Source organism: Lepidochelys kempii, chromosome 17 (genome assembly GCF_965140285.1).
Source record: "Lepidochelys kempii isolate rLepKem1 chromosome 17, rLepKem1.hap1, whole genome shotgun sequence".
NCBI lineage: Eukaryota > Metazoa > Chordata > Testudines > Cheloniidae > Lepidochelys > Lepidochelys kempii.
Window position 1 is genome coordinate 6,798,420 of NC_136396.1, and position 25,408 is coordinate 6,823,827.

The following is a 25,408-nucleotide window of genomic DNA, read 5'->3' on the forward strand; positions in this document are numbered from 1 at the left end:
TGTAAATGCTAAGTACTTTACAAGCAACAATTAATGCTAAAAACATCCCATGAGGAAAACAGGGGCTAGTATCTCCAATTTAAAGATGGGAAACTGAGGCACAGAGTTACAGTGACTTGTGACAGAGTTGGGCTTAGAACTCATATTTCTGAGTCCTGCGTTTATTCTATTAGACCACACTCCTTCCTTGACTTCTTGTACACCTACGTCACTTAAACAGACACAGATTTACTTGATTCCACCCTTACTGAACAGTTCTTTTTGGGTCTTGCAACAGATGTTCTCATGCTGCCACACGTCTCACTCTGGTGCACTCCCTTACTCCCTTATTTCATCTGGGCCTCCACCTCATCAGCTTGTTTTTAATTCAAATCAATTTTGAAGATCAAATGTCTTCACCAGATGCCCAAATCTAAATTCCTTTCATTGTCTTCTTACTGCAACCCTATCACCATTGCGCTGTTGATCAGACTATTGTGATGTTCTTCCATCAGCCTGGGGGGGGCTAACAAGCAGCCTGCTCAAAGGGTGGCAGAAATGCTACTGGGTGACCGAGGTGATTGAAGATAGCTATGTAGGAAACATGTATCCCACACCCTGTATCACATATGCAGCAGTTATCACACACTACTCTTCACACAGGTATTTTATAATTATGCCAAGTCCTTTTAAGAGAAAATAGGTGCTAAATAGTCAGTGAATAATGAAATAAAATGAGACCAAGCATTGTGTGTAACGAAGCATAAATACAATAAATCAAATCAGTCAAAAGAATAGGGGTCTTTTACAGTTGTCATCATTATGGATGGGTGGCATGTTCCTAGATGAACAGATACATTGAATTAATCTAATATAGATCTAAACTTACTGTGTCTCAATTTAATTTTAGTTAAATATAAAATGTTAGTGGAAGGGAACTATATAAGTTTGCTCTCCAAGACCAGGCTTCATTATAAATGAAATGGTGGATCAAATCCTACATTAGTGTTTAAAATCTTATCTGCATTAACCTGCTTTGGTGCCTATGAGAACAGTTAATTTAATGTGGACATAGACCTACCAATCACAAAGCCTCAGTTTGTTTTTCCAATCTGGAACTTTTTCTTTTATTGTTAAATCTGGGATTGCCCATTGTGCAAACACTTTGACTTGAATTTTAAAAATGAATGTCTTAATGTAGACTAGAAGCACTTCAAGGGAGGGACTGTGGCCCCTCTTTAGAGGGCACATGTAAAATGGTGTGAGCATAAATGAATGTAAGAGTTGAGTCTAAAATGCTGCATTTTTCACACTGAGGGTATGAAAGACCGGTATGTTGCATGAAAAGCAACTAGCAGGCACATGCAAGAAGGTGTGAGTTAAAGTAGACTTTCCACAATTTAACACATACTTTTTTATGATCAATCACTATTGTTGTTTGTCTTGTGGTAGTACCTTAGGCCCCTTGTGCATACATGTAACAGTGATGGTCCCTGCCCCAAATCTAATTGCAAGACTAGAGACAGAAGATGGATACCACAAACAAGAAATTCGATTCCTTGGGCCAAATTCAGGCCTGCTGTAATTTCATTAGCTTCAGTAGTTACATAAGGGATGCGTTTGGCCTTTTTAAACTAACTTTATTGCAAGTAACTTGCAGATCACCTCTGAATTTCACTGGAGTGAAATTTGTTTTAAAAAGCATCCGGCACACAGTATTAATAATAATAAAATAGCTTCTATCTAATTGGCTTTTCATCTTCCCTTAGATCTATTTGATATGGTAAGGAGAGTACTCAAAAGGAAACTCCAAGTATTGGGCTAAGTAGTCAGATGACACTGTGATGATGCTGCAACTCCCACCTTCTCCCACAGGCTATGTGTCCTATATGAACATACTTGGACTGTATTGGTCACAGAAACCAGTTTTCTACATTTTCTAGTTGGAAGTGACCCAGAGTATGTATGTTTCTAGGCCTAATACTTTCAAACGTAGTCTTATCTGAGTTGGCTAGATTAAAAAAAGGAAAAAAAAAAAGACTTTTTCTTACCTTAGAAATGTCCATTCAAAATCTTTAGAAAAAAGGAGAGTTCTAAAACAAATATCTCCCCCCCGCACCCCCCTCCAAAAAATGCAACTGGCAGTAAAGGGTGTTTTTAATCATGAGCCCTATAAGGAAGCCATTTATTCTGCCTCATGCACTTTAAATGCACCCCTTTCTAAGGGAACAGAAATTTGCTCCTGCCATGTGATAGCAGCAGCATTGGTTGAACTGGATACACTTCTTAGATTGAAAAAGCACATAAAAGTGACATTCATTGTAAATGGCTACAAGCCACAAAGTTTAGATCAATATCCAATTTTCCCTCTGAGTTTGGGGGTGTTTGAAGATGCTTGTCTACTCCAGTTTATAGTGTTTCCTTCCCACCCCTGGCTTCCCCTGGTATTGAACTACGAGCGCACTCCCTAGCAAAAAGAACAGGAGGACTTGGGGCACCTTAGGGGCTCACCAATTTATCTGAGCATGAGCTTTCGTGAGCTACAGCTCACTTCACCGGATGAAGTGAGCTGCAGCTCAGGAACGCTTATGGTCAAATAAATTGGTGAGCCCCTAAGGTGCCCCAAGTCCTCCTGTTCTTCTTGCGAATACAGACGAACACGGCTGCTGCTCTGAAACCTCCCTAGCAAAGAAGCTCTGATACTTGTCAGGGGATCAGGGAGCCGAGAATTTCAGGGGGGAAATTCACGTCCCTTCGTTAATGGTGGCACACCCGCTACCACCAGGTATGTCTGGAAACCCTCTCCCACCCCACCCCCCCGTGGTCCCCTTCCCTTCAGAGTATCCCCTCCCCATCCAGGGTCCCCTTCCCCCAGTGAGGCCCCGCCTCATCCAGGGTCCCCTCCCCTCAGCGCGGCCCCGCCTCATCCAGGGTCCCCTCCCCTCAGCGCGGCCCCGCCTCATCCAGGGTCCCCTCCCCTCAGCGCGGCCCCGCCTCATCCAGGGTCCCCTCCCCTCACTAAGGCCCCTCCCCAGATCCCTTGCCCCCCCCCCGCCCCCAGGCAGTGTAGCTCCTCTCTCCACTGCGGCCCCATCCCCATCCCGTGTGGCCCCTCCCTCACCCAACGTGTCCCCTTCCCGCACGGCCCAGCGAGGCCCCAACCGGCCCCTCCCCGCCCGACGCCCCGCGCGCAACCAGGGCGCTCTATGCCCCACGTGACAGAGGTCGTCCCAGCCCCGCCCCCGGGGAGTCCCCTGCGTGGCTTCAGCGCGCCGTGTCCGTTAGGGGCGGCGCCCGCGGCGGAACCACAACACTCCCGCGGCACGTGACCCGGGAGGGGGGCAGGCGGGGGAGCCCACGTGACTCGGCATGGAGGCGGTGGCGGAGACGACGGGCGGCCCCCTCCTCCTCCTCCTCCTCCTGCTGCTCGGGAGTCGCTAGCGGCGCATCCCGGGCTCCCAGCCGGCCGGGCTGCGGGGGCCATGGACTGAGCGCACCATGGGCGCCAAGGAGTCCCGCATCGGCTTCCTCAGCTACGACGAGGCCCTGCGCAGGGGTGAGTGGCGGGGGGCGCTGGGAGGGGTCTTGGAGGGATGGGGGGCAGGGCAGGCGGTGGGTGGAGAGGCGGAGCGGTTGGGTGGGGGGGACGGAGGAGAGGACGGATGTAGAAGATACCCCGGGGGGGGGGGCTGGCGCGGGGGGCCGGGGGGCGTAACCCCCTGCCCCGGGGGGGGGGGGCTGGCGCGGGGGGCCGGGGGGCGTAACCCCCTGCCCCGGGGGGGGGGGGGCTGGCGCGGGGGGCCGGGGGGCGTAACCCCCTGCCCCGGGGGGGGGGGGCTGGCGCGGGGGGCCGGGGGGCGTAACCCCCTGCCCCGGGGGGGGGGGCTGGCGCGGGGGGCCGGGGGGCGTAACCCCCTGCCCCGGGGGGGGGGGGCTGGCGCGGGGGGCCGGGGGGCGTAACCCCCTGCCCCGGGGGAGGGGGGCTGGCGCGGGGGGCCGGGGGGCGTAACCCCCTGCCCCGGGGGAGGGGGGCTGGCGCGGGGGGCCGGGGGGCGTAACCCCCTGCCCCGGGGGAGGGGGGCTGGCGCGGGGGGCCGGGGGGCGTAACCCCCTGCCCCGGGGGAGGGGGGCTGGCGCGGGGGGCCGGGGGGCGTAACCCCCTGCCCCGGGGGAGGGGGGCTGGCGCGGGGGGCCGGGGGGCGTAACCCCCTGTCCCGGGGGGGGGGCTGGCGCGGGGGGCCGGGGGGCGTAACCCCCTGCCCCGGGGGAGGGGGGCTGGCGCGGGGGGCCGGGGGGCGTAACCCCCTGCCCCGGGGGAGGGGGGGGCTGGTCCCTGGTTGAAGGGAGGGACCCATGTAAATCTCTCTTTCTGGAGCTGTCCGTGTGTGTCGGGGTAAGTGGCCCAAAGTGCCTTGGCATTCCTGACACCAGCGTTATAGACCTCAGATACAGCAGCTCTTGTACCATGGCTTCTGCTTATTCTTCCTTTTTACAAAGAGCTGAGTGGCAGCTGTTGTAAGACCCTCCTGGTGTAGTATGTTTCCTGCATCTTCCTGCACTTACATGTCAGTTTTAGCAGAAACATTCAGTACCCTTTACTCTTCTGTGCAGGTGTTGCTGGTTTGGATCACGCACAGAGTAGCTGTGTGTTGAGGTGCAAAGGGTCTAGACAGCTGCTGATGCTGCAAGGCCACTGTTCTCTTACAGCAGTCAGCATCTCCTTTGCTTGTCGCTTCTCAGCTCCCCCATCTACACTATAAAATGTCATTAGGAAATTCTGCATCTTGATGTGATAGGGGCTGCCTTGCTTTTCCTTTCACGGCACTACCTGTTACTTCATAGTTTTCACATATATATTAGCCCCATTACTTGCTGCTGTCCAGGATGGGGAGTGCAGTTTTCACATATCTCTCTCTTCCATCCCACATTTGCTTGCTGTTGTCCAAGGTGGGAGGGCACACACACTTATTTAGATAGGTGGGTAGAAGTGGCTTATATGCTTATGATATACATTGTTTTCATAATCTTTTTTGGATCCCTTCTGGAGGGTATTAAGACAGAATAGAGAAGTGAAAGCATACTTATTGTATGATGAATACTGACCGCTAGCAGGGTTCTAAAACAATGAACTAACTACTCCCTGTCATCTGCCTTTCTCAAGATTTGATTTCCAAGCCTAAGGACAAAAGGGAGAATAATATTCTGTGCTAAATGCATTGCATTTATGGTCATTTTTATGGTACTTGTTATTGAGGAGCTGTAGGCATCTCTTGGTGATGTAACAGAAATAGGACATAGACGGTTCTAGGCAGTGCACCTGTTTGATATACACAAGACTGATGAAATTCAGAGGCTTAGAAACATATGGCTGCTTAGTTCTTTCCTTGCCATAACTCAGAGTAATATATAGTGATTGATCCTGCAGTGTCTGAAAAATTGTGGGTTGATTGAAGGGGTACCTTAGATGTATGTGAAATATACATATTTTTATTGTGAAAAGCATTTTTAAAGATTTGAGCATTGCATTTACTTAGGGAAGCTATCCCAGATGGGTAAAGAGGCATAAAACTGAGCAATATACCCTAAATGTTATGAAAAAGGAGTGAATGTATCAGAACTGGCTTTCAGTTTAGATTTAAATTTTCAGGATTTTGAAATCTGTTTAACTTCTGGTAAGAATATATTAAGTCCTTTTATAACTTCTGGTATTTAAATGGGGGAAAGGAGGAAGAATCACAAATGTAACCTGCTTACATTCTGGAACAGACTGAATATGCAATGCAACAGGAAGTGTTTGATTTTAGCTGTTTGGAAATCAGTCACTTGGTTAAGTTGTGTGTGGAAACTTTACATATTTATAAAACATGTAATAATCATAATTTGAGTTCTTAACCTTTAAAATTAAATTGTGCAGTACCTTCAAAGACAGTCAGTTTTAAAAGTAAGTTTGTGAACGCAAGATTTCCTATTGGAAATTAAACTTTCTATATTAACTTTTTAATATTGAACTTACTGATGTGCACTCAGTTTATGGTGAACTGAATCTAATCTTCCTCTACAGTGAGTTTTGAATGCAGTAATTCTTTTAGAGACTAGAAACATTGTTCTAGTATCTTTTGTTATAAATTGAAGTTTTGCCAAACAATTATTTTGTTTATTTAACCAGTGAGTTATTGTACGTGCAAAACAGTCTATTTATCAAAACATTATTTTTTTAAGGCTATCCTCCTCTAGATATTGTGTACCAGTACAGTGCTATTTCTGGAGATATTGAACAGCAAGCTGCGATAATAAATTATAAACACAGAGATTTAAAAAAAAATAGTCTACTGAAGTTTATTTCTGTGTGTGGTTGTATGCAACCTTACAAAATTTTTATTCAGCTATTAAACAGTGATAAAATGTTTTCTTTTACGTCACCTTTAGATTACATTTAGCTTACACATCTCTTTCAACAGTATGTTGCTCCACATAAAACTTACTTTGATTAAATAGTTTTCAAAAATAGTTATTGCTCAGAATGCTGTTAAAGTACTTTTATAGAAACAGTACTTGCAGTTGTTAAAATGTGCCCAATGCTATTTTCTTCAGAGGAAAACACAGTGCATGCGTTTGGTTCTGTCAGACTGGCAAAATAAGGGTTATTTCGAAATAACAAAATTATGAATGGCAGGAGTTTCATTCCTTCTAGTACCTTGTTAAATATTGAGCAGAAAAAGGGAAAAGTCTGTTCCTGAGCCTGGATATTTGGTAATTAAAACTTACATTTTTTTTCTCCCCCCAAGAATACAATTAAAGGCAGGCTGCCTAATGGCTTCTCAGCCGTGTGGTGGTCAGAATGTGAGGCTGAGGTGTGTGTTTGCTCCTCGATTTAGAGTGCTACCTGTGAATTAATCTGTGACTGAATGTGTATAAATCAGTGGTGGGCAACCTGCGGCCCATGGGGCCGCACGTAGTCCATCAGGGTAATCTGGTGGTGCGGCGTGAGACAGTTTGTTTACGCTGATCATCCGCAGGCCCGGCAGCCTGCAACTCCCAGTGGTCGCGGTTCGCCGTTCCCGGCCAGTGGGAGTGGCGGGAAGCAGCGCGGGCTGGCTGCTGCTTCCCACAGCTCCGATTGGCTGGGAACGGCGAACTGCGACCACTGGGAGTTGCAGGCGGCCATGCCCGCGGACAATCAGTGTAAACAAACTGTCTCGTGGCCTGCCAGTGGATTACCCTGATGGGTCGCAGGTTGCCCACCACTGGTATAAATCACTATCTTCAGTATTTTCTTTAAGACTGTCTCCTGTTCGTACTAATACTGTTAAACTGTAATAATTCTTATTTATAATCTGGTAGCGTCCAGAGGACCAACTGTGCAAGGTGCAAACCCATAAGCCTTGATCCTGCTCTTGTCTCTGTATTGGTGGACTCTTTTGCCCACATAGTGTTCCTTTGAAGTCAGTAGGGTTCTTTAGAAGTACTGTTTGTGTGCAGTTCAGTGCAGGATCTAGGTCAAGTGAGAGACAGTCCTGCTAATATAAGGAACGCTGTATCTCAAACTGTGTATAAGGCTCTTTGATATTCCATCAAGAAAGTGGTTTTGACAGCAGCATAAACCATGAGCAGAAAGTTTGAATTATCATTTATCATATCAAGGACTAGTGTTTTCCCCCAGAGCTCTCATAGGTGGTGGATCCATCATGCATTCATGCTTGTCTTTTACATATTGCCTCCCTTGAGTCTCCCAAACTTTAAATTGGTTGTGATAAAATCCAGATGAGAAATGGAAGTTTTGTCCTTTCCTCGTCCAAAGGCTTTCCACTTCTGAACAAAGACGCTGTGAGATTATTTTAAGATTTCTCTTATGCTGCTAAAATCTTGGGAGTCCACGGGGGACCCCTGAGAATTGGACAAAATACGAAACTGTAAAAACCCATATGTGTGCTTGTCCCATATACTAAACACATACAAATAAAATAATTTCATTGTTACTACTGTATGCTGTATGTAGTACTAAAGCAGTCTGTGTGGTACGGACTCAGCAGGAGAGAAATGGGTAGATGGCATCCATTGTTATCCAATCTATTTTAATTCCTTCATAAATCTGTTTCTTTATAACTGTTAGTGCATGCTGATTAACTTGTGGAAAATAATAGGATGCGCTTAAATTTATTAATATGTTGGGAAGTCGTGACAATAGAAGGCAAATCTGTTACTGTAAATACTTATTTTAAAAAAAAGAGAGCCAAAGCATGCTAAGTCCATGACTATTGACAGCTTCCATACACTTTGAATATTCAGTCAGGTAACTTAACTCTCTCAGTAGAAATTTCAGTGACTAGTCATGGATCTGTGTAATGTTATTTAGGGAGGAAGGCCCAGTTTGTTTTCAGTGTACTTGGAGAGGCATAGACATAGATAACTTTAAAACAAAGATAAATGTCTTGCATGTTTTTCTTAAGATGGGGTCTGAGGAATTGCAATGGCATCACAGTGTGGTCAATGAGTGCACTGTTTGGAGAGATGAGCAGTTGTTGATAGATTGTCTGTTTCATTGTTTGTGGACAAAGAATCCGTAGTCACAAAAAACAAAAAATGGCACAGCCTTCCAAAAACTTGTGCAATTAAAAATAGCTACTGATATAGTTAGAGACAAATCCTGAGAAATTTGGGCTATTGAAAAGCTCTGAAAAATGATCCTAATTAAAGTATTTTTAGAAATAAGTAAGTAAAAGTTAGCTATCCAGCTTGGGTATTTTCCAAGATGTCCAAGGGTATGGTGTAGGATTTTTATTCTCGTCGTCTGAGATGGGATCTACCGGAATGTTCTGTTTTTCTCTCTCTTTTTTTACTATTGGAGAGCAAAGGAAAGTGTCCCTTCCCTACCCATCTGTAGGGTGAAATGCTGCTGTCTTCATAGAATCATAGAGTATCAGGGTTGGAAGGGGCCTCAGGAGGTGGTCCAGTCCAACCCCCTGCTCAAAGCAGGACTAATCCCCCATAGTTGCCCCAGATGCCTAAATGGCCCCCTCAAGGATTGAACTCACAAGCCTTGGTTTAGCAGGCCAATGCTCAAACCACTGAGCTGTCCCTCCCCCCCAACCCTCCCCCCGGAATAAAAGGGACTTAAGGGTAACAAGGTTCATGAGATGATTGTGGTATTAAAATGTAAAATTAACCTACAGTTTATCTACATTTCTAGAGCTGGAATATGAATACATTGTTTTTAGGTTACCACATGTCCCAGTGAGACATCTAGGCTGCATATAAACTGATATCTATCTTCAAATTTCCCACCATTGCAGCTTTATTGGTAGCAGCACTAATGGAATGGCTAGTGAAGATAGGGAATGGGTGTTTAATGCCCAGCTTCTTCAGTTGGTAGGAGCAGAGGGGAATTCCCTCTGTGGTTGTAATCTGTGATGCATCTTACCTGCTCTGGGGGGTTCACTGTCGGAATCTTATGGTGCGCTGTGATACATACATGGGAAGCCAAGCTCCTTGTAACTGTTCTGAAACTAAGAACCATCTAAAATACTTGGCCATTGAGCAAGCCTTGCATGGTCGAAGTACTGGTGGACAACACAACAGCATTGATTTATAACAGGCAAAGAGGTACTCTAACCACTCTGTTGGAAAATAATTGCCTGTGGGACTGGAGCCTGGCTTATTGGGTGCATCACATGGCCTTCCATTTGGCTGGCAAAGGAAATGTGCTCACAATCTAAGTTGCAGATTGTAGGACCCGCAGAAATATTCTCTACAACAGACTGCGGTGGACCTATTGAAGAAATGACATTATACATCAGGAGATTGCATTGTGGCTTGGTGCACAGACCAGTGCCTTTGATTTTGCTTCAGATCAAGACAAGTTATAACCAGTTCCAGTTAGACTAGCGAAAAGGGCTTCTTGCCCTTCCCCCCCCCCACTAATTTCACTAGCTGTCAGTCAGACAAAACAGGGTTCTGGTCATACTGGTTACCTTTCCTAGAATCTAGACAATAGTACACACTTTCTCCTGGGGGTCTAACAGAAGGCTTTCTATTTTCAAGTGGTCACCCAGACCTCTTTATTTTGTCCTCTATCCTAATCTGTAATTATTACTCGTTGCTGCTTGCATCATAGGACTTTGATTGACAGAATCTCACCTGATGTTCTTCAGAAGCTTAAAAAAATCCTTAGTCCACGAAGATGTTAGTTAAAATGCCTTTTTTAAAAACGGCAATGAGCTTTTGGAATGGATAACAATCTTACTGATGTGATCTATTTCTTGATCAACTAACTTTGAGAACTTTGTACATTTAATGTTCCATTTTGTTCTTGCCTTCAGTCAAGATGCATCTGAGCATACTACCTTCCATTTGACAGTGGAATGACTGAAGTAAATAAAATGAATATATTCCCATCAGTCAAAGTTGATCAACTCAGTCTTTGAGACTTCTTTTTATCTCACCTGTCAATAAAGCCAGCCTTTTTAATCACTATCACATCTGCAAGAAGAGGGAGCAACTGGTTCACTGCCCTTTCAGTGCATTTCACAGGGACAAAGGTGACACCTGTATCCTTGTCTCATGCTTATTCCCAAACTGGAATCTGAGTTTCACTTGACTTTAAACTACCATCTCCTGCTATTCTGCAGGAGACCTTTTTCTCATTCAGGGAAATGAAACTCCTTGCCCAGAAGGTTAAGGGGAATTTTAGTTTTCATGTGCAAAGGATGAAAACACTTAAGAAGGGGTCTAGACTTTCTGTAGCCTTTGGACATCAGGGTGGGGAGAATATATAACCTAACCTGCTTTGATAACATGTCTCGGTACAACATTTAAACATCGTATAGGGTGACAGTCACTGAGGGTCCTGGGACTTTCTCTCATATGGTTTAAGGCTGTGTGTTAACCATGTTAATTAACCATGTTAATTCATGGTTTCATAATGTTTCCTGTCTGTAAATCGGTAGAGCTATTACCTGGTGTTCATAAACTCACATGGTACTACTCAACATTTTTGACAACTTAGCTTCTAGACCTGCTGCTTCTTTTGGGAGGGCAGCCTTTTTTTAAAAAGCAGCAGTACCACACCCAAATAAGTGGCTTGAGGACTCCTAACTAAACTGCCACAAGTGGAAATGCACAAAGGCTGTTCTCAGAGAAGAGAGGTATCTAGCCTGCAACTGGAGTTTGTGTATTGCCTTTGTATATACACAATCACTACCTTCCTCTCCCTCCTCCTTGGAGTTCTACTTCTCTACAACTCTAGGTTTTAGAGGAATGAATTAGATGATAGGAACCACATGTGTGTTTGTGTAGCCTTTGCGCCAAATGCTTGGTGCTCTGAGGTGAATGGATGCTCAAACTACGATAAGCTTTGAGTAACTTCTTTTGCATTAAGGGTACATTTACCTTAGGACTCTTGATGCAGTTGCCTAGCACCTACACAGTTCCTCCAGTGTTGCATACTACCAGCTAGACAAATTGTTTGGAAGGCTTTAGCATTGACAAGATCTAAGAAAGCAGGTGCTTCATAAATGAGAAATTACTCTGTTTAAAAAACAAAACAAAACCAAAGAACAGAAAAAAAAAAGAAAAAAGAAAAGGAGTACTTGTGGCACCTTAGAGACTAACAGATTTGAGTATAAGCGTTCGTGAGCTACAGCTCACTTCATCGTAGCTCACAAAAGCTTATGCTCAAATAAATTTGTTAGTCTCTAAGGTGCCACAAGTACTCCTTTTCTTTTTGCGAATACAGACTAACACGGCTGCTACTCTGAAACCAGGAAAAAAAAGAGTAAATGCAAAAGCATTTGCTTGTAATTGATTTGGTGAATGCGAGAAGAGTCCTCGCTATTCAGCAGCATACAATCAGTCTGTAAGTGATAGCAACTTCATAATGTTAGATTTTATGTTGTCAGCATGTTGTTACTAGAGATTAAAATGGAAGAGAGAAAGATATCTGCTAGAGAAACACATGGATAAAGAAAAGAGTCATCAGTGATGGTCTGAAAGTTAAAAATATAAATTGAGGAAATTCTATGCTGAGTGGCTGATCATATTAAATATTAGTGTAATCTAGAAGTACACTGTCAGATAACTCAGGAAAAGATTTTGATTTTTTAACACCATAGATTATGACAACTGAACACTAAAAACATTATAATTTTTCACAGTGTAGGCCATTTACTTATTATAGATTACAGTTTTTATGCCTTTTTAACTCATTCATAGCTTTCACCATGAAAATGGGCTAATCACTTCTATTTCAAGTCAGTTTCACTTTCTGGTTCTTGTGCAGGAGCACAATAATTGAAATCTTTAAAAATATTTGTATTCATCTTGGGTTCTTTAAAACCTTGTCTTAACCAAGTTGATCTTTTGGGGCCTGAATCTGCCTGACAGTGTCTTAGAGGAATAATTTAGAAATCAGAATTTAGAAGCTCTTCAGAATAGTATGCATCATCAGTAATAAAAGGCTATTAGTTTAAAATAGAATTGCTAGAGAAGGGCAACTTGAGTCCTGCTGTTTTTGACCCATTGGTTTTGTAAATCCTGTGGTAGGTAACTATTCTTGTTACCGAACTACCTTTTTCTTGAAACAAAATATCTTTTTTTAAATAATTGGTGTAAGGAATCCAAGATATGAAGATAGAAAAAAGGAAATGGTCTAAGCATCAGATTTTGGAACTCCTGGACTCTTTGTGATCACAGGTTAGACTCTCTGAAGGGTTGGCTGAGTGTTAACCTACTGAGGTTGTGTATGCATTTTGTGTGCAGATTTTTCTGATGAGACCTGATCTCTGTAAAAGTAGGAGTTTTCCCTAATGTCTTTGAGTAACATTTCCCTTCTCCACTGTTGTTCAATGTGCTGTTTCGTTTCCCACTTGGCTACTACCTCAGAGGTGGCTTCATTTGAGTATTTGGTGGTATTATTTCTGGATATACTTGGCAAAAACACTAAGATCTTATGGGGGGCCGGGGGGGAAAAGGCACTTGCTATCTTAAACAGGTAACTACTTTAATACGTCCCTACCTGATAGTTTAATTGTAGTGTGCATACTTCCTTCTGGAACTATTTTTGCCTTTTTAGCTGAAAAACACTGAATGGTTTAGTGCCCCGTGGAGCGCATTCTGCAGCACAAAACAATCTGATAATTAAGATACATTGTAAGCTGCCTCAGAGACTGAATTATCTTTGAGTTGCACAAAGAGTCGGCCTTCTAGATGTAGACTGAGAAATTGGGAGGAAAGCCACAGAGCACTCTTACCTGGCTTTGTAATAAAAGCTGTATAAATTTCCAGAGCTGCCTGGCAGAACCTTATCTTTTGTTTTCTCTGCAATAAAAAGGTTTCCTAGCTTAGGTTCAAGAGTTGAAAATAAACCTTTGGAGTTTGAGTTCCAAATAACATTCTTAAATGGAAGTATCTCTCTCTCTCTTTTTTTTTTTTTTTTAAATAAGTTAATTGTTAATTCACTATACTGTTACTGTAGTTGTGAAGTACTTACTTTTTCTTTAGAGTAAATGTCATCTAAATGACTTCGAATGTCCATGAAAGAAAAGGTGGACGAGGTAATATCTTTCATTGGACCATCTTCTGCTGGTGAGAAAGACAAGCTTTCGAGCTTACGCAGAGCTCTTCAGGTTTGGGTCTGAATATCCATGTGATAGTTTCAGTGCTGAAGAACTACGAAAAGCACCCGTTACATTTAATTTTCATATGAAAAGGTAACTTTCACAATGAAAGAATGAAGCTGTCTAGTAAAATGAGAAAAACCCATTAATGCAGGCTTCTGCCTAAGATTTTGAAAGGGTCTGATTCGCAAAACTTTTAATACTGTGTTATTTCTAGCGATTAGTGGTAGTCTAAAAATATCCTACTCAAATAGTGGCAAAATGCGTGTTACCTTTTTGTGTTTCTTTCAGCAACATCTTGCTTTGTTAGTTGGTCTATTTTTTCTTAAGCTTTAGTCTTTTTCAGTTTAGTTGCATAACACACAGTATTTAAATAACCCTGTTCTTTTTATGAATCTTAACATCTCCATGAGATGGAGAGGTTAGTTACAAGTCCCTCTTTACCCTTTCTATGCCCATTTCACCCATCTGTAAAGACCTGTCTACCTGAAAATGTATCATCATCTTGCACTTATGCTTACTAATGGGCTTCCTAGTGAAGAAGGCTGAATTGTGAACCAGTAATGGCAGTGGTCTGAGTTGCTGTGGCAAGGATGATGTGGTTTGCTGGGTTGAAAAGGAGACCAATGGGATAGTCACTTGCTCAACTGAAAGGCCAAACTGAGGTTTCCCCGACCTCAGATCTTGCCAGCTATCTTAATCCTGATCTGGGTGCAGGATCTTCTAGGATTATTAGCAACAATTTCGCTTTACCTCAAAACATAATTCATTTTTCCCATCTGATCAATAATCTCTTGTCAGTTTTACTTTATGTATTATGGTGAAAAGTAGTTTGTAATTTACCTTGATGATTAAGATACGAAGTCACGCATCTGAGGAGAATTTGCTTCTAGCTAGAAAAGAAATAACAAAATAATACTTTGCAAGTTACACCATGACATTTAGTTTGAAAATAATTGTTCACAACTGGAAAACCATAGCTTCCCTTTTATGCCTAAATCGTTTTAAACTGTTTCATCCATCCTTTAGGTAATGTCAGGCTTCTTATTTAAAAATGATGGAACATTTGGATAAGAGAAAAACCTTAGTTAATATACCAAGTGAATCCTTATGCTGTGCAAAATCCAAGCTTTTTTTATTATTGACTTAAGAAGTATAGCCGACCTTGAGGTCATTATTGCTATTAAGCTGTGGAAAACAGAAAAAAGTGGGGGAAAAACCAGTAGAAAGGAACTTTATTCTTGAAGTTCAAGTAGAGATAATGCTGTAATTTTGTATGGTGCTTTACAGGGATTGAAAAGACAGCCCACAACCTGAAGATTTACAATCTAAATCAGACCATCATTTTCTATGTTAGTAACAGATGCAGGGAAGGGTAAGGAAAGGAGAGAGAAGGATTTTAAACAAATAAAAATCTGGTCAGTACCAGAGAGCATTGCACTCTGGATGAAAATGTATTCTTGAGCCATGAAAAACTGAACACAGACTCAGAAGAGCTTGAGTTGTTCCTCACACCAAGAGTTTCGCTTTACCCTTATTGTATGGGGTGTTCTAGTAGTTAGTTGGTGGCCTTTAAAGTACTTTTGATGCATTGTAGATGAACATCCAGTGTTTCCTGTTTGTTCTTTTTCTGGATTATTTATCTACTAAGGTACACTGGTGTCTGAATTGTAAATGAGTTTCACTAGCAGTTATGACTGGATAGCTGAACTAGTAAATAGGTCTCTTTTCGCTCCAGTGGTGTTTAGACTTGGTTCAGATTAAGGCTACTTTGACAATGCACCGTGAACCTTTGGGCAATACCAAATTCGGTATTGCAAAAGACCCATCTCTTTGGTGCTATAGAAATTATTTCAACAGCCATTAGAAGGCTTGATAGCTGAATCTATGGAAATTGCCAGGAATGAGCATAGTTATCATGCTAATTTTGGAAATACCAAGGATTGTGAAGCACTGGAACACTGGCTAAGCTAACTTGGAAAAATAAACAAAAAAAAGTTATATTGGACTGATGAGCGAATTTGAGCGTGTGGTGATGGAATGAAAATGCAGGGATAGATAATCCATGTAGAACTTCGATTTCACAAGTCAAGTTGATTCCATAAATAAGATTTTTGTTAAGGCAGCATCAGCGTGCATCTGTGTTTTAAATTGTATCAGCACTTTCTCTGATACAAACTACAAGAAGTAGGAATTATGTCAGGGATGTATTTGAATAAAACCTTATTCCAGATTGAAAATTGACCAGGTGTTATCAGGAGAGAGAGAACTTTTATCAAATGTTAAAAAAATGTGGTATGACTACTTAATTTCCGAGTGTGACTTTTTTTTAAAACTAAAATTTGTGGATTTGGGTGTATTTTTTTTCAGTTTGTTTCAATGTAATAGGATTGTTTTAGGGGGAAAAATAATTGTTAAGCTGTTGGTGCATTATATGAGTCACTGTACCCTACGTGGTGAAGTTTGTTTCTATTATTTTTTATGGTAATTTGTATGAAGAATGGTAGATGGTGGGAGAGGAATTGTATTATGGGAGCTAATTACTTTTGGTATTTCATGGTAACTTCCTGGAGATGGTCACAAAGGATCTTGATTTTTTTCTTTCTTCTAGAGAGAAAGGTAGTTAATGGCCTGGCTACTAAATAACACCTATCCTATATGTTGTTCTGGGTGAAGTGTTATTTCCCTGATTTTCTTGTGTTTCAGGGTTGACCATGTTAAGGCACTTAAACTGTTAATATAATTCTTTATTATCGTACTGTTAAAAAGATAGTGATGGTAAAAATGGAAACCATGCCATTCAGAGGTAGGGGACACCTCTAAAGCTCCCCAAATCACTGTTTTTCTGTTAGCTTTACTATATAATCTTCCTAGCCTTGGAAAAATTTACCCACTAAGTCCCATTTGAGATTGTCTTCAGGTTATATAGAGGGGCCTTTGTGAAGTAAGGCTGAGGGCAGAAGGGAACCCTCCATTCTCCATCAGTGGTAGCAGTGGTAGGTGTGTTGTAAAGTGGTTGTGCACTGTCTACACTAGCACGTCCATTTTACAAGTAAATTACATTGCACTTTCTCCTCACTTACAAAATGGACACTCTGCCTTCATTCTTCTCATTCATTTTTTTTAATCCCTTTAATGCTTCTAATCACCATAGTATCTAGGCACGTATTAAGTGGGTAGGTGTATATTTTAAGTTGTATTTCTCTGACAGTTGTCCCTCTGGTCTCACATTTGCATGTGTTATTGGTCAAAGGTGCACCAGCAGTCACTGCTTTTTCTTTCCTTGCAGCTTTCTTTGCTGTTGCTTTAATATGCATTTATTTCAGTAACAGATGAATAGAGAACATTAGGACATAGCAAGTATTTCTGGTCTCGGTGGACAAGGGCCCCTGCTAGATGTCTGGAACGTTGTTCGGCAGTAAAGCAGTTAACGGTTCCATGATAGTAATTGGGCTTTAAAGTAACACGTAAGTAAAAGGAGTAAAAGAAGAGTCACGCTTTTCTGGGTGCTGCTGTTGTGATTTGGCTGCAGGCTCACCAAACCAACAGTGCATCTACTTACTCTCAGAATGTGCATTACAGCCGTAGGGTGAGAGAGTGTTATTTTAAAACAAAATTGTGAATTTCAAGAATTACAGCAAAATACATGGGAAGATCTGTCTCGTGAAGAACTGTTCAAAATATGGTTTGAATATTTTAGCCAAACAAGAATTGTACATAGTCTATTTGGCCCTCATCTACATTGGCCAGCCTATGTTAGAACTTTTCCCAGGTAGGAACCTAGGCTGAAGTATATTTTCCTTCTGATGGCCATTCTTCTAGCATGATTTGGCCCTGTCCATAGTAGCCAGACAGTTCTGGTTAGAACCCTATTTGGCTGTAGCAGAATAAGCTCAGTTCTTAACCTTTGCCGTATGGCTATTGTAGACCGTTCCTGAAATCAATATCTTCAGAAGATGTAGATTAATTTTAACTCTGATGTTTATTCTACATGAGATATGAGGGTAGTGGGCAGAGTTGAAATTTTTAAGACATGATACCATTTTTTAGTGTAGCTGTGTTAAGAATCCCTTCTGAATACAGGTTGGTTTTCCCAGACTCTAAAATGGAACTATACTTAACGTTGTGGGCAGCTTGTGTTGTAACTGTGTTCCTCCAACATGAATACATTTGGAGTATAGGCAGGACATTAAACTTATAATGGGATCATGTCCAGAGTATTTCTAGTCTCCGAGTTTCCTAGTAGTGAATTCTTTATTTGTGACCAGTATTTAATTCTGAGCTTAGCTTTAACTGGTTTGGATGTAGTTCTTATTTTACGTGTATATTCTCTTCCTTTGGGTTATTTCTCATACTTCTGGGTAAGCACGGTTTAATGTAAAATGATATGTTGTTAAATGCTAGCCATCTGACTATTTTTCCTGGAGGTAATAAAATAGAAGCCATTTTCAGCCGCTCTTCTGAATCATGGCTGAGCCTACTGTGTTTTGTTCATTTCTGGTAATACCTAATCGCAACAGATACACACTGCAAGCCCAATTGACAAAATGGCAGTTCAGAAGAACAGGGATTTGTATTTAATCTAAGTTGGATGAAACATCCTCACAATAGAAAGAGTAGAAAGAAGTATTCAAATTTTCCTTCTAGAGGATGTTAAAAGAATTACGTGGAGTATGAAACATATGCCACAGAGGCAAAAGGCAGTGTGGATGGAAGGAAAAAGTATAGGGGAGCACGGTGTAAAAACTGATGATAGGAAAAAATGAAAAGATGTGGTGGTTCATTTTGGATAAGCATCCTAAAATGTGGTGGTTGTCTTCACTCTTGTCTCTTAAACTCTTGATGTGCACTATGGTTGGGGCTAATGGATCCCAAACTCTTTCACTGACAACTAGAATGAGTCACTATTGTCAAGAAAAAGATTTATTAAAGAAAATACAGATGTTTACCAGAACAGTATCAAATCTATACTATTCTCATTCCTAAATTCCTTTTAACTACTATTTGTAGTAACTGTGTGGGAAGAGAATCTGAGTTAGTTCAAATTGAGATGCACCATGCAATTTGAATGATGTCATTGTTGATAGACTGGTCATGAGAATTCTTAAATGTGGATGTAGCTCAGTTTTTTCACAATATATTACAGAGTTTATAATCCATCGATCCAGTTGTCTCAATTGCCTTTTGCAGATTAGGATTATTTCCCAAAATATTTTACATTAAGTTGTATATTTTGCCTCTTTGAAACCTCTCAAAATTGATTTGGTTCCTGACAACTTCATAACAGCCGTGGAATCACAATACAGAGTAATGAAAAAGTAATAACATTTTCATGTATAAGTAGGACAAAGATTCCTGGGGGAAATACTGAGCAAGTGATTACAGGGAAAATTATTGCTTAGTTAGAGATTAATTGTATGTTCTATAAGTTTTTGATATTGAACCTGTAAAATGAAGTCACTTAAAAAAAAAAATCAGAACGTTAAGAGAATTAGTAAAACCAGAGCTCAAACTGAGGGACATCTTGGGGCAGGAGAATTTTACTTTCTTTGTTGAAGGTGAGCGTTTAGCTCAACATAATAGGGACAGGGAAGCCTCTGGCATTAAAATCCAGTATTTGCATGTTTTTATCAAACCACAAATGGCATGCAATGTACAGTCACATACTGTTGGTACTTGGTAGTCTTTCTTTTTGGTACTTAGGTAAATTTTTCCAAGGCAATGCACAGGCAATTAGTGCTCTTTACCCAGTAATGTCGATGGGAACTGAACAGATATGTCCCTGTATGGTGTCTTGTGAATTTGTGTATGACCATAATTTAGCAAAAAGTACAAGCCATGTTAAAAGTACTGTAAGGTGCTTTAATCCTATATTCTAGGAGTGTTCCTCTCCCTAACATATATTAAATTCTCACCTCCTCTGTTTTTTCCTGTTTGTTTCAGTACTGTACATCCGTTAGACTCTACTTTCTAAGTTTTTAGTTTTTTTTTAAATGATCTAATGTAAAACCAAGGACTGACTTCCTTCCAGATAAAGTTGTGTTTGGAGTATCATTAGAGATCTTGGGTATGTAAAGATCCATCAGGCCTTTTGTACTATTACGTCTCCCAATATTAATGAAGTATGGTTCTATATTAATGAATGCTGGCTGTAACCCAACCTCTTATCTGTAAATGGTTATATGATGTGATTACAGCATTTAAAAAAAAATTCTGAGGATTTTTGAGAGGGGATGTGGGAGAAACAACATGCTTTTTGGTTGGCTTGTTTGCATTGTTTTTGTTTACTAATAGGATTAGAATTAATATTTTTAGTCACTTCTGTGGTGCTCATCAGCATAGAATCTGTGCATAGGCACAGTATGCACTGGTGTTTCGATGTGCTACAGTAAAAGAACCCATTAATCTTGACTGTCCACTGGTCTAACCTCTACACAGAATTTCTCTGAACCTGACCTTTCTCCGCTGTGATGCTTGTTGTCCAAGCATGACTTTTTTGCATTTTTAATAGCAGCACTTGGTCGTACTGTCTGATGCTCTCTGTCCATTATATCTGCAGAATCTAACCTTCTTTGCAAGTGTGTTGGAGAGCAGCCCAAGGGTGTTGGCGAGCAGCCAAATGCTGAAAAATGGGAAGTTCAAGCTGTTGTATTGATATTTCTCATGTAGGTGTAAAATGATTATTGGCATCAACTAGAGAACTGTGTTGTATGAAAATTTTTGTTTGACCTCAGCATTCTTAGAAGACATCACTTCTCCTGACATTGCTTCGTAGATTGTTTTTTGTTTTTCTCGTTTGTTAGTATACGGATAATATTTTTATAGCAAATTCAGGGCTCTGTACGTCTGCTGCTACAGTTCAGTTTTTGGCAAAAACTGCTGAAATTGTACAGGCTCGGGTATCTGCCAGGCTTTGATTGACTAGAGTTCGAGTGTTCGTGTGGGTTTGAAATTGTATGTATAATTTAGTGTATCTCACAGTGGATCATCAACATGTTCCTCTCTGCTTCCAGCTTCTATAAGCAGGATGATAATAGGTGTAAGTTAAATTTCTAAGAGAAGAGCTGGAATCATCCAACTTATCTAGGAAACCAGTTGTCTTCTACTAACACCCTTTTCCTTTTCCAAATGGTGTATGGAAGCCAATAAATTTTTTTTTTCAAACTGTAGAAGGATCTCTGGGATAAAATTACGAAGCATGTTGTTTCCCATTGAAAATGAAAATGGAGCCTCTATTCATTGATATTTTCCAATGATCAATACACAAATAGCATAGTTTGCCACAGATGCTCATATTAAGTGATTTGGTGCCATCACATATAGTCTGGAACATCTTAAATTCAGGATACCAAATTACTCGGATCAGTTTTGGGGAGAAAATTGGAGAGTTTAATTTTTCACTGATGTTACTGCATTTAGGTTTCTTCAGTTGTTTGACATTCATGGTTAGCAGCAAGAAAGGTGGACCTCGGTCCTTTAAAAAGGACACGGCTCTGCATCTGAGGTGCAAAATGGTGGGATTAGTTTCAATTGTCATGACCTTTAAACTGATGTATATTGACTTAGGGCTGTCTGTGCTACAAAATTAGGTCTGCTTACTTCATTGCTCAGGGCTGTGCAGAATGTCAGGCCCTGTGCGATGTAGTTAAACTGAACTAAGGGCTGGTGTAGACACCACTAGGTCACTGGAAGAATTCTTCCATTGACCTGTTGATCACCTCTGAGAGGTGGATTTACTGCACTATTGGAAGAACCCCTTCCATCGTTGTAATAAGTGTCACGCTACAGGGATGCCGCTGTAGCACTTCTAGTATAGACGTGCCTTTCGATTTAAGTGCAGTCCTACAGCGTTTCACTCAAATGGCAGTATTGTGCTAGTGGGTGAGAACCTAGTAGTCAGCCTTACTGAGCCTCTTTCCGCTGAGGCACAGTGAAATGTAAAAAGCAAACAGCAGAAGTGTTAATTTAAGATTTTAAAAATATTTGTGTTAATTGATTTACAATTAATTGTTTTAAAAAAATAATCCCTACTAGGCTTTTTGTTTTTTAAAAAAATACGGAGTAAATTTGCTGTCATAGGCACGTGCAACCCCCTTAGGGTTGCATGGATGTGACTGAGCCAAAGTGGGTCTGTGCTTTTTGATCTGACATTCATTAGAACTTCCTCTAGTTAAAAAGGAAAGGTGCATCCCGAACAGCAGTCGGTTCATCTTAGTGTTTCAAAGTAAGGCAAGAAACAGGGAGGGGTAAAAATACAGGGTGCTGGAAGAAAAAGGGAAGAGTTTCTAAAATGTTAGGACAACTTCGTATAATTTTTCAAACACTGCTTAGCTTTGTTTGTTAGTAAAAATGGCTGTCTTCTGATTTAGTTAGACTTTTTTATTTTGATTTCTAAATAAAATACTGTTCACATCTAGAGATAATGTAAATAGTTTTGATACTGCAGAGTGTGCAATTGAAGATTGCGGTATCTGTTGCTTGAAGATGAAATCCTATAAGTTAATAATTGTTTTCCATACAGTATTTATGCTCCAATCATGCAAACATTTGCACATAGTTAACTTGAAGCATCTGACTAGTCTGATTGACTTTAAGGACATGAGTAGTTCCGTTAAAATTATATGCAGGTTCAGGTTCACAGGAATGGGGCCTTAGGCTGTAAACTCCTCAGGGCAGGGAACTTGTCTTTATACATGTCTGTTCAGAATAAGCTTAAGTAGGATGAGAAGAAAAGCAGTAAAATTTAAATTTCATTCTGCAACTTAAATTTTTTCCCTATGACATTAAACATTATGTCTAGCATCTTGGTACCTGACATTAGGCTCTTGATTAGAAGTAGCTTGATATTTTTTTTTTTTTTTTAAATTTTGGTGTTTAGTACCTGTAACTCCCACTGCTAGAAGCAGGATTTGTTGGTGACTATGCCCTCTAAAAATCACGCTACGTCTAGCAACCTCAAACTGAATTCTTGACCTACACATGTTGGTGATGGATGGCCTTTCTCTTTTAAAAAAACAAACAAAACCTAGACTCCAAAGTAAAAAAAACTGGGGGATCACTTGAGATTTTCTCATTTATTTTACAATATAATTACTCTTGGAAATATTTAAAAATTATAAAGCTAGGTATTTACAAATTTAAAAACTTTTAGAATCATAAGTCTGTACAAGTTGCTTTAGATTTAAGTTACGCTGTTGAACTAAAAATACTCCCAATGTTTGGATTGACTGAAGCTATGTTATAACTACTGTATTTTACAATAGAATTTTTAGCGGAGGTTGTGCAGTTTCACTTAAATTTAATTTAACTCCAGAGGACTGGAGTTAAGGCATTCCCTACAGAGAGCTGGAAAAGGGATGCAGTGCTAATCTGTCATTAAACTGTTTTCTAAATTATAGCAAGCCTGCCAGCAAAAAAACAGTTTTAGGATGGCTTTCCTTAGGAGAGTGTGACTTAGCCTTTTATAGCAAGAACATTTTATTTCAGTGTAATTTAGGAATAATCTTCCTTTTTTATAAGATATTACTTTGGATTCAGCTATGTGTGTGAGAGCTATAATTTTACATCAGGTACAATATCTAAATATAAATAATCCTGTAATTATTTGAATTAAAACTTTAAAGATACAGGGGATAACTTTATAATGTGACATGTAAAGAACTGGACTTGTAGCTCCAAATTAACAATAATAGGAGTTCCATTGCAAAACACTGAAATTTCATCCCACTTCATTGGACAAGTGATAATCTATTGCTATGTTGGCTAACATGAGTTTTGTCTTAGAAGGTGAATTACACTAGATTTTTTTGTGCTGTATGGTTCTTTTACTGCCAGTTTATGAACACATTAACAATATACTTGAAAAAATATTGTCTGTACACAGCAGACTGTGTATGTGTGTGTAAAATAACTCATAGATGTATTATCTACCGAGAGAAAATATTTTTGATTATTTTTGAAAGCTGATTTGCTTTTGTTAAGAATGTACATTTCAGAAAGCAAACAGTTCAACTCACGTTCATTGTAGATACATTCATGAACCTCAGTCAGTATTAATCTGAAGCAGGTCACTCACTACCTTTGTGTTTCTACCCTGAGGAGATGAGTGAGCTAGTTATTATGGTCTAGTAATATCGCATTACTTGACAGATGCCTATAGTATTGTATACATTTTTTTTTATGGCTGTAGGTTTCATGAACTCCCCAGTAAAATGGATCTCTTTGAACAAGTGACTCTCTGTAGCAGACAGTAAAGATAGTGTCCCATTTATCGTACGCTCATCACATTAATTTCTCTACAAATATGGATACAATCTTGCTTAGTTAAAACCAAACTCATTTCTGCTTTTCCTTCCACTTCCCTTTCTCATAACAAATAATTGGCACATTTCAGTACTATGGGGAATCTCTACATGGAGGTCTGAGACTGAATAACAAGGGATTTTGTGTGTCAGAATTCATTAAAGGTGAAGACAAGTTTGTAATAACCTAAAATTAGAATAAATTATAATTTAAACTAGTTTTGAATAATATTGAGGTCTACCCCTCCAGAGGTCTGACTTTAAGTCTGGGTTGCCATCATGTGCAAGTTGTACATGCTATTGAGATGGATTGTTCTGCTCTCAGTTTCTGGCTTCCATCTAGCAGACAATGCAGTGCTGTCGAATAAGACAGCATTACATAATTAATGCTTCCCTGCACAAATACAGTTATAGTTACCACTGATGCCATCCTTGGAAAGGGCCATAACTTCTTCAAATTGAGCTTTCTCAGAGTAAAAAGCCTGAGGTGGTGAAGCTAAGGAAGGAGAGAAGCCTGAGGTGTAGAAGGTCTTCACTTTGTGTAAGGTTAACGTGAACCCCTAGCTGACCAGTGTACCAACACCTCACATAAGGGCTTGCAATCAGTTATTCCTTAGGAACAGGGTGGTTGTTTTTTTTTTTTTTTTTTTTTAAGTACCTGAGTGGGTTTTTTTTGTTTGTTTTTTTTTCTTTTAATTTAAATGACAAGGTCATTGGAATCTCAGACTGAGATCTGTCCTGAAAACTTTCATATTGTATTAGTCATTTACATTTTCAGTGCCCGGGATTGTGATACAATGTCATCTACTTGTTAAAGCAGCAACGTTGTGAAGCTGCAGTTCAAATTCACACAATAAGGAGTAATTGGAAGTTTCACATTTTAAATAAATCTGCTATGAGTTACTCCAGTTTTGAGAAGTGCAAAAATATTAGTCTGAATATGCACAACAAAAGTATCCAAGGGTCAAAATCTCTCTAATTTGTGAGTGAAATTTGTATGAAATTGTTGTTTTGTTGAAGTCACGCTGCAGTTATTTATCACCACCTCATTTATGTTTAATTCTGCCACGTAGGAAAACCAGACACATGTTAAAGTGAGTACAAGGCATTGGATGGGCAAGATGTAACTAATTTGTGTACTATCAGGGATGATCGTTTTATCACATGCTAAAATAGATAATAGTTTAGTGAGATGGAAAAATGCTAATTGAGTAGGTAGAGGCAGTGGAATTCTCATAGTAAACAAGATCAGAATCTAGGGCAGGTGTTAGGGTTGCATTTGTTTGAAGTGGGTATTAAGCATATAGCTTTTTAAAGAATGGTTTGTTAGTGAGACTGGTTTCACTTTATTGCCTTTGTACATAGCTTTTGTGCCTCATAGGACATCAAGTTTTGGAACTGGGTGGCTCAGGCTTAATGATATCTGGAACCTTTCGTCTCTAGGTTACTGATTGAAATCTGGCCCAAATGAATAGGGAATAAAGGTTTATCAACATTTGTTGTTTGATTAATGACTTC

At 40.5% G+C, this 25,408-nt stretch overlaps 1 protein-coding gene across 4 annotated transcripts in view; it reads left to right on the forward strand.

Moving 5' to 3' along the window:
• The first annotated feature begins 3,297 nt into the window (after nucleotides 1-3,297).
• USP32 (ubiquitin specific peptidase 32) overlaps nucleotides 3,298-25,408 on the forward strand; it is a 154,561-nt gene continuing 132,450 nt past the window's right edge. For 3 of the 4 annotated variants that reach the window (XM_073315739.2, XM_073315740.2, XM_073315743.2), the window contains exon 1: nucleotides 3,299-3,535. In XM_073315739.2, coding sequence (XP_073171840.1) covers nucleotides 3,478-3,535 — 58 coding nt within the window. In that variant the 5' untranslated portion in view covers nucleotides 3,299-3,477. Of the gene's footprint in view, nucleotides 3,536-25,408 lie in introns of all 4 variants that reach the window. The other variant, XM_073315742.2, reaches the window with a different exon arrangement.